Raw genomic sequence first — 17,362 nt, 5'->3', positions numbered from 1 at the left:
AACTATCAGGATGCTGATGTTAGCGTGCAGTGACCAACTGCAGATAATCAGTTTGTGTTGACTTCAATGTGAGAATATGAACAGATGGAGGAAGTAACTGCTTCTAACTGACTGATAAAGCCCTGAACGCCCCCTGGTGGCGGCCTGCAGTATAGCTCTAAACTGACCACAGGCAGGACTAAACTAACTGAGGACACTTTATATCAACAGGATGCTGATTATTATCAGAGCAGAAATCTCTCAACTCATCATGTCTGATTGTTTTTTAAAGCATCTTGTAAATAAGTGATGAGCCTGAGGATTACTCTGAAGGAGCCTGCTGTGATGGAGGGAATGCTGAAGCAGGTGAATCTTCTTTTTATTCAACTTTTATGCAAAAACTGAGCAACAAATGACTGTTAGAAGCAAATTTAAAATAAGATGAGATGAAACTTTATCAGCCCTCAGAGAGTGAATTCACATTAAAGCAGTAAAAGAAACAGTCTGAGGAGGAAACAGATAAAGAGACATTTAAAATAATAAATCATTCACAAACTGTATGTTATAAACATCACAATGCTTTGGACAGTAACGTGACATGAGAAGTAAATAGTGTCGTAGTGCCACTCTGAAGACTTTGTCCAGGTGGAATTGTGACTATAAATGAATCAACACGCAGTAAAAACTTCTATCTGCCACCAAACGCACCAAGAAAATGTCCAAATACAATCGTCCTCCACATTACAGTCTCCTCTTCTGTTGTGTTTCCTCTCAGGAGGAGAATATATATATATATATATATATATATATATATATATATATATATATATATATATATATATATTCAGGGTCCTGACGGTCAGCTGGGATACCACCTGAAGCTGCCCAGGCCCTGGTGGAAGCACACAACAACACTAAAATATATCAGCAGTTATTAGGGCCTCGGGGCAATCGCACCGAGCACTGGTCCCTACAGCAATAGCTGTAGGGACCAGTGCTCGGGGCTTTGCAGGACGTGTTTCACTGTAAAGCGGTCTGAGTTTGATGTCTGTGGATACGCTCTGTGAAGGAATGTGAGCATTTGTCTCCTGATAGATGTTGTTGTGTGTCCTTCTTCTGTCTGTGTCTTCTTCATACAGGGTCTGAGTTCTTGGCTGGCACACCATCTGAGGAGCCCTGGATAAAGAGCTGGTCCAAGCGCTAGGCCACATGGAGCAGTGGGAGTAAAAAACAAACATACGTGGAGCAGATTGTTACAAACACAAAGGCTTGAATTCATTGTTGGCTTTTTTATTCTTTCACTTATTTCTGTAATCAGAGGACGAGAGGAAACAAGGTAAGTTTAGTAAAATCAAATGAAAACTATCTGGTCAGATCACTGCTAACACTGGTGCTTCTGCACAGAAACATTTTCCATCATCATTTCCTTGGTAACCTGCATAACCTCTCCACCTGCAGCCTGCACCAAAGACCTGTAATCTGCTGTGTCGTCATCCAAACCTCCTTCTGTGCTCCTGTAGTTTTTATCTGCAGCTTAGCTGAATGTGTTCATTTAATCATCCAACACCAACACAAAACATCTCATTCTTTAAAGGTGCTGAAACATTTTACTTCTCTCAGCCTTAGATGTACAGGCCCCTCTCTTGCTCCCAGAGCATCCACCTCCTCCCACCTCCTCCCGGCCTCCAGCAGCAGCAGGAGCAGCAGGAGCAGCAGGAGCAGCAGGAGGAGCAGGAGGAGCAGCATCCCAGCCTCCACCTGAGGACGGACAACAGGAGGAGGTGTCCCAGCCAGCCTTCCTCCCTCCCCTTCCACCTGCTGGCAGTGCAGCGGTGAGGCTTTCATACATTTAAGGCCTCAGATTACACGTGAAGTCATTTCAGTTGTTCACATGATGAAATATGTTGCTGTTGTTGTCTTCCAGTCCTGGCGGCAGCTCTCACTGCAGAGCAGCAGGAGTGGAGTCTTTCTACCGCCTGGCCACCAGGTGGCAGTGTGTCCCCGCTCTTAACAGGAGAGTGATCCTGCTGCTGGATGGGACTGTTATTAGCACTAAAAACATGTTGGTGTTTAATAAATATGATGAGTAAATAAATGTCATGTTGTCTTTTTAACAAGACTTAAGCCCCAAAACAACAAATCTATCTGAAACGTGGCGATTTACACAAACAACAACAAATTGAAAATCCTGACGATTTCACTTTTTTTGCGTTTCGGCAGACTTTCAGGCCCAGTTCACAAGACTAATTAACTTTTTCTAAATGTAGAGGTTATAATCAGAAATTTGGCATGAACAAAGTACACTATCAGCAGCAATAAATTAGATTAAATTGCACTTTTCCCAACTGAAGAAGCATGGCTGTAGCTCCCAGTGGACAACGCAAACTAACCATAAAAAATGTAAGTTATTTTTCCAACAGGTGTTTGCTTGGTGGATTATCATATGCTGAATTCATCCAAAGATCAACATATTTCAGTCAATCCGTCATAGTCGTTTAAGATCCATGAATCAGTTGCCAATAAAGGCGCTTCCTGTCTGGTGAGCCACTCCTCAAACCACTGCCTCAAACAGATGGAGCCAAGTCGTTCCTGCAGCAAAGTCCCTGTAAAACCAGGAACAAATACTAGACCTGAATATGATTTAAAGGCAAGAATGTGTCTAAAACAACAGCTTAACAATAGTGTTAACCATCAGGTCAAGATAAATGAGTGTTGCTTTTGTTTAGGGCGAACTTTAACATTTTGTCAGCACAACTAACAAACTTTTTTTTTATTTATTTTTTTTAAATATCTAGCTCTATTCATATCTAATGCGGCACACATACAGTCGACCATAAGTGGCAATACGATTTGTTTGTCTCTTCCTCATTCACCTACGGTGAATACTGCTTTATGATTATTAATCTGAAGACAAAGGAATGGAAACATTTCTCAAAATCCCTTAAAAAGAAATGAACTAGTTTCCAATAAACAGGGTCACATTTCTGTCCTCGTATAAGACCCCAAACATGTTGACGACCTAACTGACACCTGCAAAACATGAAGGTACAACTAGAAACCCAGGACATTCACCTTTTAAGGCAACGCATGACCAAAAAATGTATATATCATTTTGATTTTTTTTTCATTATTATTGGTCAAATATACAGAATTAGTCCTCATTTCAAGAAAAAAAAACTAATAAAACCTGAATATTATATATATGTGTGTGTGTGTGTGTGTGTGTGTGTGTGTGATCTGATTTATCTGATTTTAAATCGAGCTGAAGAGGACAGCGAGCAAGACGTTTTATTATTTTTATTTTCTCTTGAAATGAGGCCTAATTTTGTATATTTGACGAAAATTTACCAATAATAATGAAAAAAAATTGAAATTATATGTCAATGTGTTGGTCATGAGTTGCCTTAAAAGGTGAAAAAAGTTGCTAATACTTTTTTCTACATGTCCTAAAACCAGTCTAATGTCATGGGTGTAAAAAAAAAATGTATAAAACACGTAAAAATGTACGAGGAAAGTTTAAATTTATATTATCTATAAAGGCTGCAGAGGGGCACATATGCTGAAAAGCAATTCTGTGAAAGTTAACCGATATTAATCATATGTTGAAAATGATTTGGGGTCAAAAAGGACCCCAGGACCACAGGAGGGTTAAAATGAGTGACTGGCCTTCAAAAACACCTTCTCACATATAGAAACAAATATATATCAAGTATTTAAAGCTGCACTCAGCCACTTCTACAGAAATGTAAGGCTTTTGTTTGGAGAATCTGTTTAGTGAACTAACGTCAACTCCTGCTGAACCCTGTGTCAGTATCCATGGTAACAGCCCAACGCCATGACGTCACATCAACGTGGCCGTTCACGTCTTCCCAGAGATTATTATTTTTATTTTTTATTATTAACACACATTTACAGCAGACAACACACACATAAAACATTACATTTAGATAGAAATTGTGAAGTGAAAAGACAATATAAAAATAATGAGATTCAGGGGTTATTAAATATAAATATACATAGTAAAGTGTTGTTTACAATCATAATCAAATCATAAAGTATCTATAATATCAAACAACAAAAAGGCAACAAACCAAAACCAAAAATGGCTAGGACTCAAATAAAAGGGAATAAATGAAAACATTGATAAACAGCAGAAACAGTAAGTAACCTATTATAACCCTTAATGAAGTCTCAGAGATGATGAAACTTTATAAAAAGATTATAGATCACAGAGGACATTTATTGTTATAAATCATCAGTATTATGGGGAGTCTTCTCTATTATCTCTATTATAAGATACCAAATAAATCATCACACAAGTCAATTGTGACAAGTAAAAATAAACCAACAATTTGTGAAATAATCAAAGAAATTTATTAAATATATTGCAGACATTATTATGTTATTTCATCATTCATTTTCATGACATTACTTTGTTGGATATTACTTTATTTCATTTTAATCTAATAAAGTCATAGCAGTGAGACTTTAATTTCTAAACCAAAACAAGTGAAGTATCTAATCTCATCATAAAGAATATGTGTAATCTAATATTATTAATTTTATCAATGAAATGTCAGAAAATAGTGAAACATCTCTGTTATAAATCCCCACAGCACAAACACATTAATTCAAATGTCTTGTTTCAATAAACCACCAACATCTTTGAATATAAGTAAATATAAGATTATGACCATATATGACAAAGAAAAGCATTAAATATTCATATTTGAAAAGCCAGAAGTGTTTGGCATGTTTTGATGAAATATATTAACTCAAATGAAGAAAGATGTTTTTACTCATGAAAGTAGATTTGAATGATTCAACACAACATTAAAGTTTAAAGGTGGATTTTCACTGGAGTTGATTCCAGTCAAATCTAATTTATATTATATTACCTATAAAATGTAAAAAAATAATAAAACATTGCTGTTATAATTTAATCTATAAATGCACAGAGAGGTTACATACACAGTTAGTGAATGACGCATGCATAGATAGTGACCTATGTAAATCAGATTGTGACCCCCATTCACGGAGACAGGAGACAGAATGAGAGACAGAATAACAGATTATTCTAACAAGAGAGAGAAAAAACATTTAATCTCAATCCTTGACTGCACATACACAGGTATTTTTGGAAACAGGGTTTTTTCCCACCTTCATTAAAAAACCCTCCAGTCTACATGGAAACAAAATGCCAAACCAACAACAGGGAATAAAACCTAACTCTAAAGTAATGTTGGCAAATTAAGCAATAAAGAAAATGATGATGCTGGCCAATCAGAAGCCTGAAAAAGCTATTACTGGAAGGCTATCTGGCAGCAATATGGTTGTATATGCAAGCATCCATTGGCTGCATGGCACATTGTACTCTTGTATTTTGTACTGACCACTTGTGGTCCGATCGCCCAAGATGCATTTAAAAACCAAGTGTCAACAAGGTTTAAGATGACTTTGGACAACAAGTCACTAAAGTGTCTGTAAAGACCAGGGCTATTCATAAAAAGCTAAAGCACACGTTTTTAAAAAGAGCTGTATACGTGTGACCTAAGCTCATGGAAAACTTGAAAGGAAGAAACTGGTTCCAGTGTTGAAGGTCATGGTGCTTCATTTGGTTACTGAAGGTCTTTGCAGGTTATTCCTCTCTGTGAAGAGAAACAGCCAATTTCAGCTTTGAAAGTTTCCATATTATTGGAATTTAAATGTCATCATCTTTATGTTGCATTTTATTTTTTCAAACACTACAATTCCTGATCCCTTAACAGTCACAATGCAATAAAACTTCCTAGTAAGGCATGGTCTCCCTAACTCCACCTCACAGTGTTTGTGATAATACAATTCATTGTGTTAATTAGATCAGACAATAGAGACATGGACAAGATGATACATTTCTCTCAGCTGTAACATTCAGCATTACAGCATGTTGTCCAGACTTACTTTCTCCAACTGTCTGAGTCTTTGTGGGAGCCAGCTGGCATTTGGGTCCACACAATATGTTCTGTTGCTGCTACCAACAAAGCTAGAGTTGAAAGAAGAGATAAGATATCAAGTTTGTTTTATTCACAAATTTGATTTACCCTAGGACATTGACACAGCATTAAAAGTATATATAATATATAAAACTAGAAAATTTCCTCTGGGGAAATTCTGAAAGGGCCACGGGGGCTACTGCCGGTGTGTGTACACTATGATGAGATTCTTCAGAGATTTCAAACTATGCCCTTTAACCTCAAAATGTGTGTGTGTGTGTGTGTGTTTGAAGCATGTGAATGCATGTGTGAGGAGTGTGCGTGCTTACGCGCATGTGTGTGTGTGTATCTGTAACTGTAATCACATCAAAGATCAAAGCAATCAACAGAATTAACGGCCATCACCTGTTAATGAAAGAGTGACAGCAGCCAGAGGTGGACTGGAATTTCTGGCCTCGAACAGAAAGCATTTTTGGCAAAACCATAATACCTATCATTGATCCGACTTCACTTTGAGCGTCCTGAGTTCTTCCTGAACGTCTACATATGTTTTTTTTAAGAAAAACGAAAAAATAGCTTTGTTAGAGCTAAAAAAAACTGTTACATCTCCCTTTTTCAGAAATCTTCCTTTTTTTAAATATGGGACCCAATGAGGCTGTTGGTGGTGTTGGTGGTGCATATGCGTCGTACGCCCAAACTATAACTCTGACAGCTTTACCAGAGGATTGTGAGGGAGAAGACTAATTTTCCTACGTTTCTATGTATAAATTATTTCTGTAGAGTGGAATTTGCGGCCTGGAGCGCAGTTTTCAAATTTATTTTTTGACAGTTTCACCTCTCCCTCTACACTCTGGCGATGATGTCACACACTGTGACACGAACATTCCGTGCAATACACACCCATTATAATCTCAGAATTTCTCCAAAAATGATCATCGTCATTGAACAGGGATTGATAAAAAACTATATGACCTATCGAAACGTGGATTAATACACCGATACACAAGACTTGTGTCTACTGTTTAAAGTTTAAACGGAGTCTCTAGGTGAAATTATGCCGGAGAAGTAGACGTTTAAATATCTCCAATTAGTGTTCTTTTTCGCTCATTTTTTGTCGGCCGTCCCATTCATTTCAATGCAAAGTTTTGAGCAGTTTTTGGCGACTTACGTCGCGAAAAATTCGTATTCTGTAGAGAAAAGTAATAGCACACCGATCCCTATCAAACCGCACATTTTGATACATAATTTGTCCTGCAACTCTTCAAGTTGTAGGACTAGTAGCGGGATGAAAAGCGTCCGGAAAAGGAATAAGAAGAAATCCACAGTATAACAGTAGTGCAGCACTGGTCCCTACAGCAATAGCTGTAGGGACCAGTGCTGGGGAGATTGCCCCGAGGCCCTAATAATGTTACTTACAGGTATGCATCTTTATAACAAGGAGGATGATCTTCCTTCTGTTCAAAGCAGGCGTTGACAGGCTCCCAAATACGTCTCTGAGAGACCTTCAGGCAGCAGGGGGGCACAGGTCCTGGAGGGTCAATTTTCTTAAGATGCCCTTCAATACACACAACACAAAATATCATTAAGTCTGTGAGTAAAATATTTTTTTCAGGTTTACTATTTTTTTAAGGGGAAAAATCTGTAATATAGAGTCACACAATTTCTGTCTGACACAATTCAATAGATTCTCCCAACCATTGGAGTAACTCTTCAGAGAAGTAATTCGTAGTCAAATACTCACCGTATGCAAACAGAATGCTGAAACACATCAGAGTGAGTCCATAGCAAAAGGAGGAAGACATCCCGGCTCTGACAGTGTGTCTGTACAGCAGAAATCACTCACTGCTCCAATACGTGACAGAGAAGTGAAGTTCTGAGTTGCAGGAAGAAAAGTCCTCGGTATATGTAAGGATAGTGTTAGAGAACACACACACCCTCATTCTAGAGAAAGAGGAACCCACCTGTGTTGCTGACTGGTTGTCACTTTTAACCAGCATCCTCTTTAAAGTGAAATACCACTATTTATAGCACTGATATGTTTCACTTTGAACCAAGGTGATAATAGTTTTGGGTTTTTCATTAGTTTTAGTTTTAATTTTGTTGTGATTTTTGTAATGGGGTATTTGTTAGGTGCCAGATTTTAAAAAGGCACAATAAATGTTTCCTTTATTTCCTTTGTCTGATCCACCTCAGCCCCAATAAGTTTATTAAGTCATAAAACCAGATAGATGAAATAGATTTCATATCAAACAAAAAGGTTTACGGATGAAAAAAGTTGACAAAGACGAAAACGAAGGACATTTTCACTATAATTTTAGTTTGTTTTAGTTAGTTTTGTAACCACAAAATACAATTTCAGTTAGTTATTGTTTTTTAAAAAACTTGTTTTTATTTTTATTTCAGTTAACAAAAATGTTTTTTCAATTCTAGTTTTCGTTAACTATAATAAACTTGCTTTGAACCCATCTGTCTGGATTTATGTGGTTTGAATTCCTGTTTGAAAAGGCTCTCAAAAACCGAATTGTAATTTTATTTATTATTAATAAAGGATAATACTATCTGACAGAAAAGTCCAATATTGAAAAAAATCTACCAGTCAAAATATGAAGCTGGTCATGGTGAATAGGTCGGATTCACACACTAGAATTCAAGACAAAAATTACGATTAATTAAGATAAAGAATAATAAAAAATAAAAATCTACAGCAGGACAACAGAAAACAAAAGATCTACATTGTTGGTCCTCCTGGTTAGTCAGCCAAGTTGTGCTGTAAGGTCTTGTTTGGTGTCTCAAATTTAACATGTTTAATGTTAGCATGCTACAGACAAATCAAGTGACATTTGTCTTTGAATTAATTTTGGAATATTGTTTGGACAAAAACAAGCAATTTGATAACATGGGGAGATTGGGAAATTAAAATGGATATTTTTCCTCTTATCTATTGCTTTATGTACTAAAAAACAAAAAAAAGTTAGATAAATTGATAATGGAATGACTTGCAGGCCTGTGCACTGAACCTTGCAATTTTAATGTCACATGCACATTTCATATGACGTGTCTGATCACAGTACAATCTCCAAACAACAGGAAGACTGCAGCCATTCATCATTAACAAGCAGTTGCACTTCCTCTTGTACATGACTAAACAAGAAACTTTATCAGACAACACTGTTTCTGCTGAATCACCTCCATGCGGTCAGATATTGCTGCTGTTGATTAAAGGGTATGATTTTTTCTTAATGACAGGCAGAGTGTGACATCCTGGCAGCTAAAGAGGAACAGCTGACCTCTCAGGTTTCACTCTGTGTCTGCAGCTCTGTTGTGGTAAACAGCTGATTTTTAGAAGTTTTCCTCAGTTCTTGCAAAACTGCTGGGTATTTAGTATCATTTAACACCAGCATGATAAAGGGATACGTCAGCATTTTGAGCAGCCACTTAGCTTGGCTTAGCATCACATGAAGACTGGAAACAGGGAAATCACACTCTGGTTTTTGAATGGGTTGAAACAAACAAATGACACGGTTAATTAGTGAGATTTAGAGGTGCTGGTGCAACCCGTTCTCATTCATTTCATTATGACAAAGTTTTATTTTTTTCAAACCTTGGAAATCTGCCCTAACAGACTTAGATTCCCACAGCCCTTTGAGTGCGAGATGTGAAAAAATAAAACTTTGTCATAGAGCTAAACCAAATACATCACCGGAAAGGTCTTGGCCTGGAGAGTAACATATATCAATTTCAGATGAGATATTGACCTTTGAACCTTAACCCTGGGGCATATTTAAATGATTATAACTAAGAGACAAAAAGGGTTACAGACATGAGACCTACTGTTATAGAAAGGTGTTGACATGGACTATAATGTGAGCATAGTCACTAAGGGGTGGGAGTGGGGGGGCTTTAGGATATGCTGAAAAAACAACAAATCCCCCATTGAACAAGACAATATTTAAATTCTGATGCCAAAAATGTGATTGACATCCCCTCAAACTACAACTCCCTAGACCTCTCGTTTTGTAGTTCTTCCATATTAGGGTTGTGAAAACCTATTTCTACCCAATATATCGAATATCACACACTGTCTAATAAATAATTACACTGTATGTATATTATCTATGCTAAAAAAAAGACAACAATGTTTGTTTAATGAAGATATTTTAACTAAAACAGGAGAGCAGAGTCGTGGCCATTTACAGTGAAGCGCGATTCAATGAGATCACACAGCACATCCGCGAGGATAGGACCACATCCGGTATGATCGCGGTAGATTACAAAATAAAACAGATTTCAAAATAAAACACAGCGGATCGTCTTTTTCTGGCGAGATCTTTGCCACAAAGTGATTATGTACATTCACTGAGTGAATATTACGAACATAAAACATATATTTCTCGCTAGAAATGTAATCAAAATCCATTTTTATGCAGAAACAAAGTCAAAATATTTATTTTTTTTCACTAAAAATGAGAGAAATGTCCGCCAGTGGAATGCCGTAAAACAAACGAATAAAAGTTTATTTCTCAGAATCGAAGGAGAAAAAAATGATACTGAGAGCCACAACATGAAGCTATTTTATTGTTGAATTATCAGTGAGACTTTGATGTGTTTGTGTTGAGAAATGTTGACGATGTCATTAAAAGAAATCCTTAAAATAGGGAGAGAAATACTTCCGTGCACAGGGTCCTCGGTTCTCCATTCAGATTGTCGCTGGCAGCATAATGGAGGGCCGTGGTCGGGATATTATTGGAGTGAATAGACGGCTGTAAGCCTCTGCTCTAAGCGTTTCTCATCGCCGCCAGCGGGTTTATATTGGAGTCAATTGAGAACCCAGAGCGTTCCCCACAGACGTGGAAGGGTACCCTTTGCCTCAGTATGATACGTCTAGGGGTGTGACAAATCGTCGGTATATTACGCTTTGGGAATGAGAACGGGTTGGTCCAAAGGTGAATCACCCACAGCACCTCTAAATCTCACTAATTAACCGTGTCATTTGTTTGTTTCAACCCATTCAAAAACCAGAGTGTGATTTCCCTGTTTCCAGTCTTCATGTGATGCTAAGCCAAGCTAAGTGGCTGCTCAAAATGCTGACGTATCCCTTTATCATGCTGGTGTTAAATGATACTAAATACCCAGCAGTTTTGCAAGAACTTGAAATGAGGAAAACTTCTAAAAATCAGCTGTTTACCACAACAGAGCTGCAGACACAGAGTGAAACCTGAGGTCAGCTGTTCCTCTTTAGCTGCCAGGATGTCACACTCTGCCTGTCATTAAGTGAATGGATTTTTAAAAATGTGATCACTGAATGCATTTAGTGTGAAAAAAAAAAGATTCACATTGTGTTTCAGTGACTCTGTGAAGAGTTTTAACAATGTGACTTCAGGTTTGACCAAAGCATGTAAGAAAAAAAGGCTGTGAAACATTTGAAATGGTTTAAAAACAGGATTTGGACTTGAAGGGTTCAGGTTTGTTGATTGGAAGTAAACACAACCAGAGAAAAAAGTCTGGTGTCAATGCAACAGGCCTTTTATTTAGGTCACATGTAAAGTAATGCAGTGCTGGACTCTCTGCTCTCTGTAATAATCCTCATGTCATCTTCAAGGCCCCGCCCCGTACAGCACAACGGGTTCTATTGGTCAGTCAGCCATGACGGACAGGCCAACAGCTGTCTCTGCCTGGTTTGATGATTGTGATACACAAAGCCTCAACTAGATCAAATAGAGCGTGTAGCCACATCTTGCTTCTGTGGGAACACAAACTGTGCTCTCACAGGCCCGACGGAAAGAGATTATATGCGTAGTGGCTAAATGAGCTATCTGCCTTATTATAATAACCAAATTATAACAGACTGAACTCTGATCAGAGTCATTCAAAGTTCCTGAACTCAAAAGCAGGGTATCATTTCATGTTTATTAGGACAATAAGTAAACGCTCCGTGTACTTTTTGCTCTTTGAATTTTTCTTTTAATAGGCAGAAATTGATTGATTTTAATTTCTAAATACAGAAAATAGAACAGAAAAATTTGTAAAATGTCGGTTTATGTCCCTTCATGATTTTTTTGTCTCCTTGTAGATGTTTATGGTTCTCTGTGTTCTCTGTGCACATGCTGGTATAAGCTCTTTCTCCAGGTTTCTTGCTGTACAATTAAAAAAAAAAATGCAAGAAAACTGACTAAAATCCCCAATTTACTTACATCCCAAATGAAATACATATATAAAATACATATATGAATGACTATGCCTCGTAAATTTGCAGTTCTGGTATATAACAATTGTTCTCAATAAAAACTTATTTTCGTTAATTGATTCATATCTGTGCTTTGTTTCAACCTGTTCCACTATATCCACCCACAGCCTGAGAGGCACAAACTCTTCTTTGTTTTAAAATAAAATTCTCCTCTATAATTCTAGCCTCCTCCCTGTCACAAAACATTCTCCAATGTTACCCCCTTGCTTTGAACACGATTATTGCAGTTCTAAATGTATTCTGTCTGTTCAGAGACGTGTGTGTGTTCTTGGTGGTTGCAGTGAGTTTAATGCAGACAGTTTAAAGAGTTTTGAAAAAAAAATCTTCATGATAAATGATAAAATACTGTAAATGTAAAAGCATTGAACAAAGATGCAACTTGAGGAACACGAGGGTGTTTATTTATTCTCTCAAATACAGTTTTCATATAGTAACATGTTAGGACACATTAAAATTTAAATACAGTTCACAATAAAACAATGTATTACTTTTATTGTATACAACTCAACAAATAGTTTATATTCATTCAAACATTTAAAAGAGATCCACTATGACAATGACACAATTTTAAGTTAAATTTTTAGCACTTTCTATTCTAGAACCTTTCAAGTCAATTTGACATTGCTGAATTGTTCAAATATCACTGTCAACAATTACATATTTACATTAATATTGATTAAACATAATTCTCTGAACTTAAAATGATGCACCCTAAATGTTATCTTACATGTTAACTGTGTGTAAAACGTGAGAGTGCTTATTTTTTAAAAAGAGCACAGTTCAGATTGGAAACAGACTTCTTTGTACTATTCAGTGTGTAGACGACCTCACATTTAAGATCCGGCTGCTGAGATCTCTTCTTTATCCCGACGACTTTAAAGACCTCGTAAGGAGGAATCAGCACTTCATTTTCGCTTGGAATCAAAGAATACCTAGAGATCTCTGCTCCCATGCAGGTGTAGATCTCAAAACATGACTTGTCTCCAAATCCTGTGAGGCTGGTATCCAGTGAGGTTGAAGCGAAAGAGCCGAAGCGAATCTCTTTGTTGACAACATCTTGGTGAAAGTAGATGTTGGTTCTCCGGTAGACAGTGAGACACTCATGAGACAGAGCTTGAATGGCGCTGGTCAGGTAAAAGTGAAGTGCATGAAACCCGAACGAGGTCTTGTACTGAGGGCCCTGGCTTCTAACTGCATTATTAAAGTCTTTATACAGATATACTCTGTCAGCGGTGTAAGCCTTAATAGCTACTAGCTGTTCTGTGTTCAGTGGGTGGAGTGCTCGCCTCAATCTCCTGTTGTGCAGCTCCATCTTTTCATCCCAGACTTTCTTGAATTTGCTGTTATTGTCCTTCTCTTTCTGCAGGTACTGTGGCGCTACCTTGGACATTTCTTCGTTGCAGCCTTTGTACATGTCGTCAACAGAGTTTGGAGCCATGTCCAGAATGCCAGATACAGCTCCAGCTCCAGCTCCAGCTCCAACTCCAGCTCCATCTACAGTTCCAGCTCCAGCTCTAGCTCCAACTCCAGCTCCAACTACAGCTCCAATTACAGCTGCAGCTCCAATTACAAGAGATTCAACTCTGCTTCGAGATATGGCTCCAACCCTAGGTCGAACTGAAAATACAGCTCGAGAAATACTTCTTCGAATTATGTATCCAATCACAGCTCCAACCACAGCTCCAATCACAGCTCCAGCTCCAATCACAGCTCCAGCTCCAATCAGAACTACAACCACAGCTCCAGCTCCAGCTCCAGCTCCAAGTCTAGCAGGGTCCTTCAAAGAAAAAACGGACAATTTACGAACACATTATATTTTTTTACGGTTACAGGCATTTTTGAATTTGCTGTTTTTGTTTCTCTCATTGTCCAGGTATTGCATCACCACCTTGTACATTTCGTCATCCATGTCGTAATACATGTCGTCAACAGAGCCATTCGGAGCCATGTCCAGATGAACGGTACTGTTCGGTCCAGTCACAGCTCCAGCACCAGTAGCTTTCTACAAAGAAAAAACAGACAACATGAGAACACATTACCTTGTTTTATGGTTATCTTACTCACAAATGTCAGTGCACAGCAGTCACAACTAGAAAATTTCCTCTGGGGAAATTCTGAAAGGGCCACGGGGGCTACTGCCGGTGTGTGTACACTATGATGAGACTCTTCAGAGAAACAATTAATACTAGTAATGTTATGATACTATATAATATACAAGGAGCACACCTACAACAAGCATTCCTTTACAAGTATTTATTTATACAGCAACCTATGCCCTTTAACCTCAAAATGTGTGTGTGTGTGTGCGCGTGTGTGTGTGCGCGTGTGTTTGAAGCATGTGTATCTGGAGGAGTGTGTGCGCTTACGCGTGTGTGTGTGTGTATCTGTAACTGTAATCACAGCAAAGATCAAAGGCAATCAGAACAAAGCAATCTACAGAATTAACTGACACCTGAATGTTCGCAGCCAGAGATAGACAGACTGGAATTTCTGGTCTCGAACAGAAAGCATTTTTGGCAAAACCATAACACCTATCATTGATCAGACTTCACCTTGAGCGTCCTGAGTTCTTCCTGAACGTCTACATATGGGTTTTTTTTAAGAAAAATGAAAAAAAATAGCTTTGTTAGAGCGATCTAAAAAAACTGTTCCATCTTACTTTTTCAGAAATCTTCCTGCGTTTTTAATATGGGAGCCAATGAGGCTGTTGGTGGTGTTGGTGGATCATCTCTGCGTCCTACGCCCGAACTATAACTCTGACAGCTTTACCAGAGGATTGTCAGGGAGAAGACTAAATTTCCTACGTTTCTATGTATAAATTATTTCTGTAGAGTGGAATTTGCGGCCTGGAGCGCAGTTTTCAAATTTATTTTTTGACAGTTTTACCTCTCCCTCTACACTCTGGGCGATGACATCACACACTCTGACACGAACATTCCGTGCAATACACACCCATTATAACCTCAGAATTTCTCCAAAAATGATCATGGTCATTGAACAGGGATTGATAAAAAACTATATGACCTATCGAAACGTGGATTAATACACCGATACACAAGACTTGTGTCTACTGTTTAAAGTTTAAATGGAGTCTCTAGGTGAAATAATGCCAGAGGAGTAGACGTTTGAAAATTTCCAATTGTTGTTCTTTTTCGCTCATTTCTTTCGGCCGTCCCATTCATTTCAATGCAAAATATTGGGTGATTTCGTATTCAGTAGAGAAAAGTAATAGCACACCAATCCTGATCAAACTTGATCAAATTTGATATATAAGTATGTTAGTAGTGGAACGAAATTGCATCCGGAAGAGGAAGAAGAAAAAATCCACAGTATAACAGTAGTGCTCAGATATTGCTGTATGGAACCAATGCTCGGTGCGATTGCCCCGAGGCCCTAATGAAGCAAACCATCCAGTATAAACTCTACCATTTCATTTCCTGCAGAGACTCCATAAGTGAGCAGCACTGCTGCCCAAACCACCAGCTTCATCATCTTCCACCAAGAACCCTGGAGACACAGCTGTTAGATCAAATACTCTGAGAACCTGTGGAGTCGAACAGAAGGATAACATGAACTGGGTAGAGAGCACTTACTGTATATAGGCCGAAATTAAGGAAGTGAAAGATATTAAGGAGGCTGTTTTAGGAGATAAACGTGACCATATACTGCGAAACACACCAGCGAGGGAAGAGAACCAAAAAGTCTCTTCTGTGTCCAGAAAAGTTGTAACTGGATCTATGGACGGATAATTACTGAATGCACCAACACAGGGGCCCAAACTGTAAGCGTAGGGAGACACAAAATAACCACAAGGAAACATAAGACTTCAAGGAGACACAAAACAACTAAAGAGAGGAGCAGAACAGCTGCAGAGAGACACAAACAGACTCACAAGAGCTATCAAAGAGAAAGGGCTCAAAATGAGTAAAAAGAGACACAAAATGAATGCAAAAACAATGAAAATGGCCACAAAGAAACATAAGACCTGAAATTAAAACTCACAAATTAAAAATAGATCTTTTCCTCTTACCTGTGGTGCTGCTTATCAGTCTAGATTATATTTGTGTGAGATGCCAAGTGTCAGGGATGTCGACCATAGAGATGTCTGTCTTCTCTGGAAACTTGTTGTGAGCAGTTTCATGTGAAAATCACACCTCAACATACAGTGGGGTGTGTCGAAACAAAGTTAAGATAAGATATTTGTCCCAACAGCTAAAAATCCACTTCTTTTGGCCGTCAAAAAGTTCATCAAAAATGCTCAAAAATTAATAATGCATTTTGATCAATGTTGTTGTTAATTATTGACGTATCAAAGGGTCTAATAATCCCCCCCAAAAAAATCCAGTTTGCACTTAGTATATAGAAAATATTTCATATTTTGTGTTTTTTTCATTTAAAACAGGTGGATTTACTTTTCTAAAAGGGCATTAAAGGGTTAAAATTATTAAAGAAATACATGTAAATTGTATAGTTATGATCAGGACTGAAGTTGGACAAAAGATTTAATGCATTGAAAGTGAAAAAAAATTTTTATATATAATATTTTTATAGCACTTTTTAAGAGGTGAACATTTTTTGCACCTAAGGTAATACGTGGGGTACTTTCTGAAAGGGTGCACAAGGGTTAAGGAAGTGAAAGATATTAAGGAGGCTGTTTTAGGAGATAAACGTGACCATATACTGCGAAACACACCAGCGAGGGAAGAGAACCAAAAAGTCTCTTCTGTGTCCAGAAAAGTTGGACCTGGATCTATGGACGGATAATTACTGAATGCACCAACACAGGGGCCCAAACTGTAAGCGTAGGGAGACACAAAATGACCACAAGGAAACATAAGTCTTCAGAGAGACACAAAACAACTAAAGAGAGGAGCAGAACAGCTGCAGAGAGACACAAACAGACTCACAAGAGTTATCAAAGAGAAAGGGCTCAAAATGAGTAAAAAGAGACACAAAATGAATGCAAAAACAATGAAAATGGCCACAAAGAAACACGAGACCTGAAATTAAAACTCACAAATTAAAAATAGATCTTTTCCTCTTACCTGTGGTGCTGTTTATCAGTCTAGATTATATTTGTGTGAGATGCCGAGTGTCAGGGATGTCGACCACAGAGATGTCTGTCTTCTCTGGACACTTGTGGTGAGCAGTTTCCTGTGAAAATCAC

At 38.0% G+C, this 17,362-nt stretch overlaps 1 protein-coding gene across 1 annotated transcript; it reads right to left on the bottom strand.

Moving 5' to 3' along the window:
- Positions 1 to 12,651: 12,651 nt before the first annotated feature.
- LOC131967757 (ecto-ADP-ribosyltransferase 5-like) lies at positions 12,652 to 15,687 on the bottom strand. Its single transcript, XM_059328697.1, has 3 exons — positions 15,622 to 15,687; positions 14,081 to 14,197; positions 12,652 to 13,972 (listed from the first exon to the last, which is right to left on the bottom strand). The coding sequence occupies exons 1-3, from the start codon at positions 15,685 to 15,687 to the stop codon at positions 12,953 to 12,955; spliced, it is 1,203 nt and encodes a 400-aa protein (XP_059184680.1). The 3' UTR covers positions 12,652 to 12,952.
- Positions 15,688 to 17,362: the final 1,675 nt, after the last annotated feature.

This window comes from Centropristis striata, unplaced genomic scaffold, assembly GCF_030273125.1.
Source record: "Centropristis striata isolate RG_2023a ecotype Rhode Island unplaced genomic scaffold, C.striata_1.0 Scaffold_26, whole genome shotgun sequence".
NCBI lineage: Eukaryota > Metazoa > Chordata > Actinopteri > Perciformes > Serranidae > Centropristis > Centropristis striata.
The sequence above is the reverse complement of the archived record's forward strand: the minus strand, read 5'-3'. Positions and strand labels throughout refer to the sequence as shown.

What these genes read in the sequence shown, in the direction of transcription:
- LOC131967757 (XM_059328697.1), bottom strand. Translation starts at nt 15,687, where the DNA reads ATGATGAAGCTGGTGGTTTGGGCAGCAGTGCTGCTCACTTATGGAGTC. An exon ending in TCTCTGCAGGAAATGAAATG is followed by an intron (nt 14,198 to 15,621) that starts GTAGAGTTTATA and finishes TTTTCTTTGTAG; the next exon opens with AAAGCTACTGGTGCTGGAGC. An exon ending in ATGACGAAATGTACAAGGTG is followed by an intron (nt 13,973 to 14,080) that starts GTGATGCAATAC and finishes TTTTCTTTGAAG; the next exon opens with GACCCTGCTAGACTTGGAGC.